Source organism: Pristis pectinata, chromosome 7, assembly GCF_009764475.1.
Source record: "Pristis pectinata isolate sPriPec2 chromosome 7, sPriPec2.1.pri, whole genome shotgun sequence".
NCBI classification, from domain to species: domain Eukaryota; kingdom Metazoa; phylum Chordata; class Chondrichthyes; order Rhinopristiformes; family Pristidae; genus Pristis; species Pristis pectinata.
The window spans coordinates 37333197-37346733 of record NC_067411.1 but is presented as its reverse complement, the minus strand read 5'-3'; the positions used below and the strand labels follow the sequence as shown (position 1 = coordinate 37346733).

The 13537-nt window shown below is 40.2% G+C and overlaps 1 protein-coding gene across 5 annotated transcripts in view; it reads left to right on the top strand.

Annotated features, from left to right (window-relative positions):
• The window catches only part of frem1a (Fras1 related extracellular matrix 1a), a 149768-nt gene that overhangs the window by 53000 nt on the left and 83231 nt on the right, over positions 1-13537 (top strand). For all 5 annotated transcript variants that reach the window (XM_052019493.1, XM_052019495.1, XM_052019494.1 and 2 more), the window contains 7 exons: positions 617-748; positions 2326-2670; positions 4138-4280; positions 8280-8476; positions 9448-9538; positions 10502-10669; positions 12459-12667. In XM_052019493.1, the coding sequence (XP_051875453.1) occupies positions 617-748; positions 2326-2670; positions 4138-4280; positions 8280-8476; positions 9448-9538; positions 10502-10669; positions 12459-12667 (1285 nt within the window). The remainder of the gene's footprint in view (positions 1-616; positions 749-2325; positions 2671-4137; positions 4281-8279; positions 8477-9447; positions 9539-10501; positions 10670-12458; positions 12668-13537) is intronic.

Below are 13537 nucleotides of genomic sequence, written 5' to 3'. Positions count from 1 at the left end.
CCTGCAGGTTTTCCTGCAAATCACACACCATCTGGCTTGAAAACATATTGCTGGTCTTTCATCATTGTTGGGTCTAAAGCCTGGAACTCCCTACCCACCTGTGGGACTACCCTGAAGGGGTGCTGCTGTTCAAGGCAGCTCGACACCACAATATCAATGGTAATTTGGTAGGCAATAAATGCTGGCTTTATCAGCAATGACCAGATCCTAAAAAATGAATAAGTATATTCAATAAAATATCCTCTTCACTGGCATAACAATTGTGCTTCCTATGCATCATTGGTATCTGCTGGTTACAATAAAAAAATTATTGCTAAATGTTAAGATTTTTCTCTCAATTCCCTTTCCTCTTTTTTCAGTTCTTTCCACCTGAAAATGATTTGGTAATTTATTCAGTGGTCTGTACCATTTGGAAGTTTTTTCCTTTAAGTCTAATAGTTTTGTCCTCATGTGAAGATATTTCCCCATCTACTGAAGACTTAATAACTCCTTAAGAACCTGAAATTACGACTGGATTCATATACATGTGTAAGCATTTCGCAATCCACAAAGTCACCACTTTCGGCAATGATAATAAAAAACTAACACTCGCTATGTTCTGACTTCTGTTTTGCAGGACTTGATCTATTGGAAGGTCAGTCTCGACCGATCACATGGGAGCAGTTTCAAGTTGTGGACAATGATGACCTCACTGCAGTTCGTTTGGTTACTGTGGATGGCTTGCAACATGGACGGTTAACAGTAAGAGGTTAATGTCCTTTTACCGAAGAGTAAGAGTCCAGTGAATGGACTCCCAGATACTCAACACTGAGGCAGTTCTTTTCCCTGTTTAATAAATGATTGATTCAGATTTTTAAATTATGGGATGTGGCTTCACATTCCTATTCCAAAGTGGAATCAGCCAGAGTGTTCATTACAAGAATAAAATGATAAGATGATGCAACACTGTCAAGTCGCTGACTGCAGTTCCCAGTTTGTGGGTTGGAGTTCCTCTGCCAAGTATCATTCAGCTATATAATGATTACTGTTAGGGTAGGAATAGAGAGGGTTAGTAACATAAAATAAGGATGTTGTTGATGTGGTAACAGGGAACCACTGATAAGAGTTCAGCAATAGAGAGATAGAATGCAGCTGTACCTACACCAAGATACAGAGGCTTAATGATTATATTATAGCATGCCACTATTGTTGTGGCCGAAACTTAGGTTTGCTGTTAAATAAGTTAGACTTATGGATACTTAAGCGTTCTATTCCGTAACCAAAACCAAGTTTTACTGTTGATTGAATTTTCTGTGTAATGATGTAATCTGAGCAATATAATAATCAAAACTTAGATAATTAAGTTTTCTGTGTAATGATATAAACAGAGAAGTATACCAATCAAAACTTAATTAATTAAGTTTTCTGTGTAATCACATACATGGAGAAGTCTATAAGGCTGTCCCGAAATTGTAATTGGATAGATCAACTTTGTCTGGTCTCCTGGTGTGCACTAGTTTCAATAAATGGCCCATTGTTCAGACACCAACTCCATGTTGCCTTTCTTGTTTGCTCCTACAATGATCAATAAACTTGATCTGTTGCATTTAACTGCCATACACTCAAAATCTTAATAAATTCCATCTTAAATGTATTGAACTTGAGAGATTTCAAGCAATGAGGGAACTAAATGCTAACAGTCAATGCGGTAGCAAATGTTAACTCTTTGCAGCTATAAAATACAATAATTTGACCACTGAAGCTAAAACACCTGAAGAAAAGCGGATGTCAAGGTGGATTCTAATTTTTGTTTCCCTCCATCTCTATTTTGGGCTAATGTTACTTTCCCAAAGGTAATTCAAATTCAAAAGGCCCGTTTAATAACAGACAACTAAGGTCTAATATAAGAACAACAATACTCTGTGGACGAGGGAACATCTGTGGAGAGAGAAACAGAATAAATGTTTCAGTCTGATGACTTTTGGAATATCTACACTGCTTACCCATAGTGAATCTCACAACTTACTCTTGAAATATCCAGGAGATTTGGTTGATTTTTGTTCCCAATATAGATCAAGGACATTCCTACATCTTATAAACCAGAAGTCAAACCTGGGACATCCCAGGCTTGCCTTAGTTCCATGTAATCACCAGTGAGTCAATGTTGGGTCAAGTATTTAGCAGAGAGAAGAGAGCAGAGAATGAGATGCAGAATCTTTAACTTTTAAGAATTCTAGTTACAACCCTTTTTAAAAAATTCATTCCTGAGGTAAAGTATGATGTAATATTAATCCAATAAAGTAAGCCAATTTGTGGACTAACTTATATCATTTGTCTTCTTTGCAGGTGGAAAAGGTTTTATGTTTACCGTCAATGACATCCAAGCTGGTGTTGTCCGCTATCATCATGATGACAGCGACACTGTAAATGATTTCATTGTATTCAGAATTTTTGACAGTCTTCACAGCACCCGACACAAATTCCCTATCAAAATCTTACCCAAAGATGACAGCCCTCCATTCCTTATTAACAACGTTATCTTCGAACTGTGCGAGGACCAGGAAATGCTGATAGAGAAGTTCATGCTTCAAGCTTCAGACATGGACTCAAGTGATGATTACATCCTGTTCAAAATCACCAAGACCCCACAAGCTGGAGAACTTATGAAAAGAACAGCTCCTGGTCTGACAGGTATCTTTTAAATTGGGTTTGGTGATTAAAAACATCAGTCACTTTCTTCTTTTCAAACTTGCAGTATTGGTTGCTTCTTTACTCTGGCCCCAAAATATGCCCAAATCCTTGCTGACCTTCAAAGTCCCGATTCTACAACTGTGAAATTTCATTGCCATATTAAGGCTACATGATCTTTGTTTTGCCAAAGTAACCAGAATTGGTGGATGTATACAACATTAAGCTCACTTGATACCTAAATTGACCTGTTCACCAACAACAACAGAAAAAAGCTGTTACATGTTGTTCGTCGGTTAATTGGCCGCTGTAAATTGCAATTAGTGTGTGTAGGTGAGTGATAGAACCTGGAGGGAGTTGATTAGAAGGTGGGGGATGTAAAAAATGGGGTTAATGTAGGATTAGTATAAAGGTATGGCTGACGGCTGGCACATACCTGGTTTTCTTGCCAAATCCCTCTGATTCTATGACTCTGATCAAGACTGATTAACTATAGATTTAGGACAGGTTGGAGGTTGCCTGTGTAGGGACAAACATCCCTTTTACAACTGGGGTGGGGAAATTTTCGCTCCATAAGATTTGTTGGATTGAAATTTTTTTGTCCTGGATTGAAAAAATGTGAGCAATCTTACTTGGAGAGATGGAAATCCTCCCAGTATGCGATAATTCCACCAGACAATATAGGAGCCATTTGGAGAGAGAGCAGACAAAAAATGTGTTCACATGGCCCATGGATCTGGTCAGACAGTGGCCTTTCCTCAGGTGACAAATCGCCTCCTAAGCCTTCAGCAGGAAAACACCTGACAAAAAGCAGATGCCAAGATGTATTCTAATTTTTGTTTCCCTCCCTCTCTATTTTGGGCTAATGTTAGTTTCCCAAAGGCCAATTCAAATTCAAAAGGCCCATTTAATAACAGACAACAGGCAGACAGGAAATACCCATCCATTGGGAGTTGGAAGGAACTCTTTACTACACTGGGATTAATAAGGGATTGGATACCTCCTTCAGGACCCTACTGTTAGAAAGATGTGTTACCTTTGGGGAAATACACCTACATTGGCTGCAACCAACCATGTAAATATATACTTATTGGGATAAGGAACTCTTTGCTTGCCTTCCTCTTCTAACCCCCAACTTTTGATTTATGATGTTTCCCACCAACCCCTTAGAATTCTACTGATCTACCCCCTACTCCAATCAACAATATTTCCATGCTTACCCAAGGATCAATGTGATCCATAACCCTCACCTGCTTGATACTGTTTGCAGTGAACAGGGAAATGAGTTCCAAGGCTGAAATCTGTTATCTCAGCGCAGGTCATGTACCAAACATAGAACAGGAAACTCAAGATCTGTGTGAATTGGTGTGGATTTTCTAGACCACCCAGCAGCTAGTGGTAATGTTAATATAAGTTAACTCAGTCGTGTTCTATTAACATACTTTGTTTATTGTTACTTGCTTATATCAGGGTATCCCATCAACAGCTTCCTTCAGAAAGACCTCTTCAATGCTGCAATCTACTATCGTCACTTAGGAGGTGAAGTGTTTGAAGATTCCTTTGAGTTTATTCTGTGTGACAGTCATGACCCTCCAAACCTCTCAGAGCCTCAGGTACCTGCCTGCAACAAACAACCTTAAGGTCACACGTATTAAGATACTGTGTTGGAAAAAGAAAGGAAATTACTGGAGAATGCCCACAAGAGCAGAGACAATATTATTGGGGTTTTCAAAACAATGATAGGTTTAGGAGGAATCAAGAAACATAAAATTAGCTCATTGTTTGTACCGGTGCACTGAAAATAAAATGTTCAAATAATGCCAGTAATGTTCCTTTTTACCTGTGCTCTGCAAATTTCTCTCCACATATATTCAATTCCCTTTTAAAAGTACCATTGAAATGTAAAGAGTATTTTGGCTTTGATTTTCACCTAGATTGGCAAATCAAATTGGCAAAAGTAACTTGAGGGATGAATTCATTGAATGCATTTGGGTGGTTTTTCTGTAACAGCCATGAAAGCAATCAAGAAACAGCTCATCTTAGCCAAGTTGTTTAAGAGGCAGAATTTACTACTAATATCATAGTAAGGGATCCTCCAGGGAAAAAGTAATTAAAAATGAGACAGTGGATAGAGGGGAACAGGTGGATGTTGTAAACTTGGATTTCCAGAAGTTGTTCGATAAGGTGCCATATAAAAGACTTATCCATAAGATAAGGATGCATGGAGTTGGGGTTAATGTATTAGCATGGATAGAGGATTGGTTAACCAATAGAAGGCAGAGAGTTGGGATAAATGGGTGTTTCTCTGATTGGCAATCAGTGGTGAGTGGGGTGCCAAAGGGGTCGGTGCTGGACCCACAACTGTTCACAATATACATTAACGATTTGGAAGAGGGGACCGAGTGTAGCGTATCCAAGTTTGCTGATGACACTAAATTGAGTGGAAAAGCAAATTGTGCAGAGGATGCGGAGAGTCTGCAGAGAGATTTTGATAGGTTAAGTGAGTGGGCAATGGTCTGGCAGTTGGAGTACAATGTTGGTAAATGCGAGGTCATCCACTTTGGAAGGAAAAATAGAAGATCAGATTATTATTTAAATGGTGAAAGATTGCAGCATGCTATTGTGCAGAGAGACTTGAGAGTGCTTGTGCATGAATCGCAGAAGGTTAGTTTGCAGGTACAACAGGTTATCAAGAAGGCAAATGGAATGTTGGCCTTCATTGCTAGAGGGATTGCTGCAACTGTACAGGGTACTGGTGAGGCCACATCTGGAAAACTGTGTGCAGTTCTGGTCTCCTTACTTGAAGAAGGATATATTAGCTTTGGAGGTGGTGCAGAGGAGGTTCACCAGGTTGATTCCGGAGATGAGGGGGTTAGCCTATGAGGAGAGATTGACTCGCTGGAATTCAGAAGAATGAGAAGGGATCTCCTGGAAACGTATAAAATTATGAAAGGGATAGACAAAATAGAGGCAGGAAGGTTGTTTCCATTGGTAGGTGAGACTAGAATGAGGGGACATAGCATCAAGATTCAGAGGAATAGATTTAGAATAGAGATGAGGAGAAACTGCTTTCCCCAGAGAGTAGCAAATCTGTAGAATGCTCTGCCTAGGGAAGCAGTAGAGGCTACCTTATTAAATATATTTAAGACACGGTTAGATAGATTTTTGGATAGTAGGGGAATTAAGGGTTATGGGGAAAAGGCAGGTAGGTGGATCTGAGTCCACGGCCAGATTAACCTTGATTTTATTGAATGGCGGAGCAGGCTCAATGGACCTGATGGCCTACTCCTGCTCCTATTTCTTATGTTCTTATGAGATCATTCTGTAAGCAGCTGGAATGAAACAATCAGAAAATAAGAATCTTAAATAAAGTCAAAATGTTGGCTAAAGTCATCTGGGAGATGAAATTAAAAAGTTTGCTGATGGATAAACAACAGCAAGCATTTAAAGATATACTTAAAAGGTCTCAGTTAATTTATGTTCCATTAACTAAGTAAACATTCACCAGAAAAAGTGGCCAAGTAAGGAAGTTAAAGATATTACTACTTCTCAAGAGAAAGTATGTTGGCCTTGAAATCGATGCAGTCACTAAGTTAATTCCAGAGATGAAGTGGTTGCCTTGAAGATTGTTTGAGAAAGATCAGCTCTGCTCATTGTCATTTAGAAAAGTAAAGTGATCTTACTGAGTCATACAAAAGTTGGGGAAGGATTGTGAGATTAGATGCCGGGAAGCTGCTTCCTTTAACTGTAAATCCATAAAAGACATTTGGACAGGTACATGGATAGAAAAGGTGGAAAGGTTTAGAGGGATATGGGCAATTCACAGGCAAATGGGAATAGCTCAGGAAGGTATCTTGGTAAGCATGGCCTTTTTCTGTGCTGTATAACTCCATGACTCGAGAACTAAGAGAATTAGATGTAGGCTAAGGGGTCATATATTTGGGCTGAACTGAGAAAAAATTTCTTTGCACAGGTGGTAAACCTTTGGCCTTCCCTAGCCCAGAAAGCTGTGGATGCTCAGTTCCTGAGTATAGTCAAGACTGAGCCTAACAGGGTCTTGGATATTGGACCAAAGCACAAGATCATCTGTGATCTTATTGGATGAAGGAGCAGGCTTAAAGAAGCAGGTGGCCAAGTGTTCCTTCGGTTTCTTATATTCTTATGAATTTGGTCTCATTATTCTTTCCAACAATGCATTCTAGACCACTCAAACTGAGTGGGTCATGGCAGGGGGTAATCTCACAACGTTTAAGAAGTAAGTACGCCAGCACCTGAATTTCCAAATCTCAGAAAGCTACAGATCAAGTGCCCGTAAATGGCTACTTGATAGTCAGCAGGGACATGATGAGCCAAAGGGCCCCTCTGTTCTATGACTCTATGACATTCTAGACCTTTGGAATTCATTGTGTGATAAGAAAGTTCATTCCATCTTATCTTTGGGTCTTTTGTCAATCTGAGTCTATTGTTTTCTGATTCTACTGCCAGTGGAAATTATTTTCTCTTATTTTATCAAAACTATATTTTTTTATGTTGGAAACTTGTATTAAACCTCCCCTTAACCTTTTCTATATTTGCAGACAATTCAGATATAGGTTAGAATGTAAGTAGTGAGCATGAGATGCTCCATATGGATAAATTTCCCCCTTATCCCAAGGGTCTTCACTAGAGAACCTTTGGGCCCACCACAGTGATATCGTTAAGTCGATCCAATTGCCATCTACCAGGATAATTCTGACAATCAGGAAATGCACTCATTTAATTTTGCTTAAGGGTTTTACAAATAGCACACATTGTGGAGGAGCAAGGGGTTACTGGCAGCAATCTGCCACATTTAACTGGGCATGTGCAGCCACCAGAAATTGTTATCCACTTCAAGGAGCTATGAAGATGAACACTGACAGTTTCAGCATCATTCCAACAATAAATTCCAGGGCTGTTAGGAGAGATATCCACCTTTAATTGCCAGCGCCAAACCAGTGCTTGCATGTTGTATTCACTTACGAATGTTCAATGCACCGAAGGTCAAAGGATGAGCACAGCCAGAAGCTGTCATCTTTGCATACATTCAATGCCAGCCACCAGCAAAGAATATCCCTTAAATTTTCCTTACCAACAGCATTTGGCTGTCTGAACTTGAAAGAACTTGTTTAACACTCTACTCTTATTGTTTTGAAGAAGTGATTAAATTCTACTGAACTATTTCCCCAAAGGGACACACAATTGATTCACTGAGGAGATGCTACCAGTCGTGAACCTCCTTCCTGGCCACACACATAGAAAAATTGTGGACCCAACTCTCTGTGACTTCCCAAGAGTGTAATCAATAGAGGATGTTTCCCATTCTTTGCCAATGTTTAAAAAGAGTTGGCCCAGAACTTGCAGTCAGCAGTGAGCCACCCGTGCTCAACAATGACTTACAAAAAATACAAATGTGCTTTATGTTGTTCACCCTGACTGGAACTTACAGAGAGAAATCTAGTCCCATCTTGTGAAAATGAACATCAAAATTCATACTGTGCTGTGGCTTGTCGTTAATATTACAATGTGTTATTTTCTCATTAAACGCTATAAAACTCTGGCAGTCTTTTCTCACAAGGTTAATTTACTTGCAGACTGTAATTGTTCACATTACACCAGTGGATAATCAACTTCCCAAAGAAGCACCTGGAGTTATTCGCCACCTCATAGTTAAAGAGACCGAGATAGCATTCCTGACGAAGAACCAGCTGCACTTCACAGACACTGAGTCTCCAAACAGGCAAATTGTATATACAATCACAACTCCACCCTTCTTTACTTCACTACCTGGGTAAGTGCGGGTTTTGCAGACTCCTTTGAACATTATGGGCATTCTAAGTTGTAACTATCTGGCAAAATATTTCACAAGATTTTATTTTGATTTTCTTTGTGCCCTAACAATATTTCTAGGAAGAATGGCTCTAGACAGAGCACATGACATTTATGCAGGCTCGGATCTTTGAAGCAGGTGGTAAACAAGAGGTGGTGGCGTTAGGTTAAGAGGAAGTGAAAGAGGAAATGCAGGAAGGGAGGGGCAGATTCAGGGGTTTCTTTCAAGCTAAACGGTCAACAAATGACTGATAGCATTGTATTTGTATTCAGAAGAGGTCTGAACCAGGTCACTGCTCTTCAGGACCAATCAATACCCACATGCAACAGGACCTGGGCAACATTCAGGCTCTGTCTGATAAGTCAGAAGTATCACTTGCATCACATAGGTGCTAGGTGATGAGCCAGCCAAACATTAGGTCATGCAGCTCTATTTTGGTTTTCATATTTTAATTGAGGTTTTAATCGCAGATGCTGGAAATCTGAAACAAAAACAGAAATGTAAAATGCTGGAAACACTCGGGAGGTCAGGCAGCAACTGTAGAGGGGGAAGCAGAGTTAATGTTTCAGGCTGAAGACCTTCATCAAAACCAGGAAAGAGCAAAAAAAACAAGTTAGTTTTAAGTTGCAGAGAAGGTGGAGCAGAGATGGATAGGACAAAGGGAATATCTCTGATAGGGTAAGGCCAGTGTTGTTCTAGGATAAACTGTTGATGAAGCTGTATGGTGATCACACTTGTAATTAGAGACCATTCTGTCATGCTCCGGATTTGTACCTTGTAGATGATGGAAAGGCCTTGGGGTGTTAGACCATAGTACTTGGTGTTTATGTAAAAAAGGTCAATTAATCATCTGAATGTTGTTGAACAGAGCTGTAAAAAGTTCCAATGGTGGAATCACTCAACCTTCTAACTATCTTTCCTTCTCATTTGAGGCTGTCTGATGCTGGGAAACTACTTCTAACTGACAGCATGAAGAAACTGATTAAAGATTCCAGTGTCCCAATGCTCAGATCATTCACACAGGTAATTAAAATGTATTACTTTTAAGAGTTAGGTAGATGGTAGAGCTAGTACAGTGCCAGCGATCGGGGTTCAATTCCCGCCGCTGTCTGTAAGGAGTTTGTACGTTCTCCCCATGATTGCGTGAGTTTCCTCTGGTTTCCTCCCACATTCCAAAGACGTACAGGTTAGTAAGTTAACATGGGTGTAATAGGGCGGCGCAGGCTTATTGGGTCAGAAGGGTCTGTTACCGGGCTGTATTAATAAAGTTTTAAAAAGTTTTTTAGAAGTTTTAATTGGATAAGGAGAATATTTTGAAGAAAGCTTGGGAGACTTCCTAAAAAAAATTCTTGAAAAAACAACAGAGGCTTGATGGACTGAAAGGCCCTCTGTGCTATACGAGTCCATGGTTCTTCTCTGGTACTAAACGCCAATTACTTCTCTCTGTGTTTGAAAGAACACACACCTATCAGCCACTACCCCAAGCAGCAATTTCCATGTAGATAGTACAGATGGAGAACAATAAGAGACAGATGAAATCAGAAAGTTGACTTACAGCGTTGCATTATATAGATGGTAAAGACTGCAATCTCAATGCATTAAAGGTGAATATTGACTCCAGTGACAGGACAATTGCCCTGTCGACTCTGAGGTGCAGTGTCGTGACTGCAACCCTCCAAACAAGTGGCGAGCTTCTCAACCTTTGCCAGAACCCGAATGAAAGTTAAAGGGGTGAATAACCAGCCCATTTCACAAGTTAATGCTATTGTCACAACCATGTTTTATGACAAAGTTCAAGTTTAGGGAATAGTGGGGCAACCCCAGTAAAGTGAATTATTGGAACCAAGTGAAACCACTGAACCTGCAAATACATTGATGGCAACTGAAGTTGTTCCTGCAGGATTTCAAACATGAAGTGTCTTCTTATTGTTTCTGTTGGTGACTTTCTGTGATTATTTGTAAGTGTTCTATTTTACTTTCTTTCAGGACGCAGTGAACCACCTGAAAGTGGCCTACATGCCTCCACTGCAGGATATAGGGCCCTACCCACAACAGCTGCAGTTTCATTTCTCAGTCAGTAATCAACACGGTGGTACTTTAATTGGCCTCTGCTTCAATGTTACAGTTCTCCCAGTCAACAATCAAGCCCCAGAGGTAGGCATCTTCGTAGTAAGCTTCCAGTGCTGGCACTTGGGGTCAGTTTTGAGTGCAGCAATGGGCCAGGAGCCAACTAAACCCATTCACAAAAGTCAGCCACATTTTCAAATGGTATTGGACCTGTAGGCTGAGGAACTTTGAAGAGTCATCGCAATGCAGTCATCGCAAACATGGGCTTTCTAATATTGTGTCACCTAAACTGCCAGGAAGATAGTTACAGCTGATTATGGTAACATAGTCTCTGAGATTAGGGCAACAATGTCTCAGATTACTGTGTTGGTGTCAGTAAGTGTCTTTAAAATTCACAAAAATAACTTCTTTGTCTGTGTCTCTTCACTCCTGATACTCAGACATTATGTTGGGTGTAAGGGCAATGCCAAACTGAAATAGGTAATGTTAGGTCATATTCAATGACCTGTGTATTAACTGCAGATGCTTCTATTCAGAAGATACAACCAGTGCCAGCAAAAAAAAACAAACTGCTGGAGAGACTCAGAGGATCAGGCAGCATCTGTGGAGGCAGAAGGATAGTTGACATTTTGAGTCTGACAACCTTCCTCCTGCCTCCACAGATGCTGCCTGACCCACTGAGTTCCTCCAGCAGTTTGTCTTTTGCTCCAGATTCCAGCACCTGCAGTCTCTTGTGTCTCCATTATAACCAGGGTCATCTTGAATAAATAAGATAAAGACAGAAAATACTGGGAACACTCAGTAGGTCAGGCAGCATCTGTGGAGAGAGAACAGTTAACATTTCAGGTTCAGGAAACTTCGTCAGAACTAGAAAAGGGGGATAAAAAAGCTCTTTCTCAGATATTACAAAGGGTCTAGAACCTGAAATGTTAACTGCTTCTCTTCCCACAGATGGTTCCTAACTTGCCATGGTAGAGTCATGGAGTCATACAGCACGGAAGCAGGCCCATCGGCCCAACTCACCCATGCCGACCAAGATTCCCATCTGAGCTAGGCCCGTTTGCTCACGTTTAGCCAGTATCCCTCTGAACCTTTTCTTTCCATGTACCTGTCAAAAGTGCCTTTTTAATGTTTGATTTCCATCTTGAACAAACACTCAGTATTGACCATGTTGGACAAAAGGATCACAGGTGACTTTTTCATGCAGCATGAAATGAAAAACTAAAAATAGACATTGGTTAAATAATATCAGTATTGTTCAATGAGATCAGTATAGATAGGTACTTGATGGTCAGCATGGACATGGTGGGCCAAAGGCCCTGTGCTGTCTGACTCTATAACTCTAAAACAACCGATGAGAAGATCGCACTTTTCATTATATAACAAGTTTCTATAGTCTTACCAGGCGACAAGGAAACTGTCTACTGTCTTGTATCATTGACTTATTGACTGTGAAGTTCCCCTACTGTTGTAATGTAGGCAAGAAATTATCACTACATGTTGTCCCCAAGGTTCTGTTCCTGTGAACTGTTTGGGTTACGAACAGTTCACAAATCAGAAGTGTGGCCGCAAACTGAGTTCCCACCAGGCAGACGATGCCTGCAGCCCCGCAGCAGTCAGCAAATCCATCCCGCCGGTCTCCCAAACATTCGCTCGTGTGCATGGGTTGTACATAAGTTGGGTGTCGGTAACCTGGGGAGGACCTATAACTTCTTCTTCACTCCCAAGGAATGGACCCTTTTAGACATTTGGTACTTCATAGGAAGTTTCTGCTAACCCTACACTGGAGAACCACATGGAAGTGTGAGGCACATTTTTCATTTTGCTCCCAAAACAGCTGATGAAAATGAAGAACTTTTCTCCTCTTTCTCTGCAGATGTACACAAACCAGTTGACCGTTGAAGAAGGGCAAACAGGTCAAATTACTGTGGACCATCTGCTGGTGACTGATGTTGACACAGAGGAGGATTACATCAAGGTTGTTCTTCAAAAGAAACCAGCACATGGAGAAGTAGAAATGAATGGAGTTCCCATGATTGAAGGAAACATGTTCACCCTAGCAGATCTCAAGAAATTCAAAGTTAGGTGAGGAATCTTTTCCAGCAAACAATGTAGGATTAACTACTTAACTAGACAACTGTCACCAGAGATATGCTTCACAGATATAGTTTGAGGAACAATAGGTGCATCTTACTGTCACATCTGGAAGCCAGGGTCTGAATATGGTCGGGAATGATGGGATGAAAATTCCTTCTCCCAGTCGATACAATGCTATTCAGTAAATTGAGGTACAACCTCATCTCACCTCAAAATGGTTGTTGTATGATACTGACTCACAAACCAAAGCTATTTTACACGAAAATATAAACTGAAAATGTTGGGGAAATGCAGCAGGTCAGGCAGCATCTGTGGAAAGAGAGACAGTTAACAATGTCCCAGACCTGAAATGTTAACTGATTCTCTTTCCACAGATGCTGCCTGACCTGCTGAGTTTTTCCAGAATTTTGTTTTATTTCAGATTTCCAGCATCTGCAGGTTTTTATTTGACTTTCATTTACTATTTTGTACTGAGGTGGCAGAATCATTTACATATGTTCCAAAAATGGCTTATAACTGACGAAAAAGGTTCAACCAATTGACTTGTTGAAGTTAACACATCGTTTAGTTATGTATTTTTATTGTCTACAGTTCCCTAAGGAATCATAACCTTACAGCATTTCAGTTAACCCTGGATTGTGAAATATAAGGACTTGGTCAAGATAACATGTTCAAAGTTAGAACAGAAAAGATAAATAGTATTAAGCCAACCAGATTTACAGAGTTTCATCAATGTGAAATAGAAAGCACTTACTTTGAGGAGTTACTGCAGGAATTATTCCAGTTGCAACCAGATCTCTGTTTCAATGAAATGTCACACAGGGAAAAAAATATTTACTTCAAATACATATATAAACA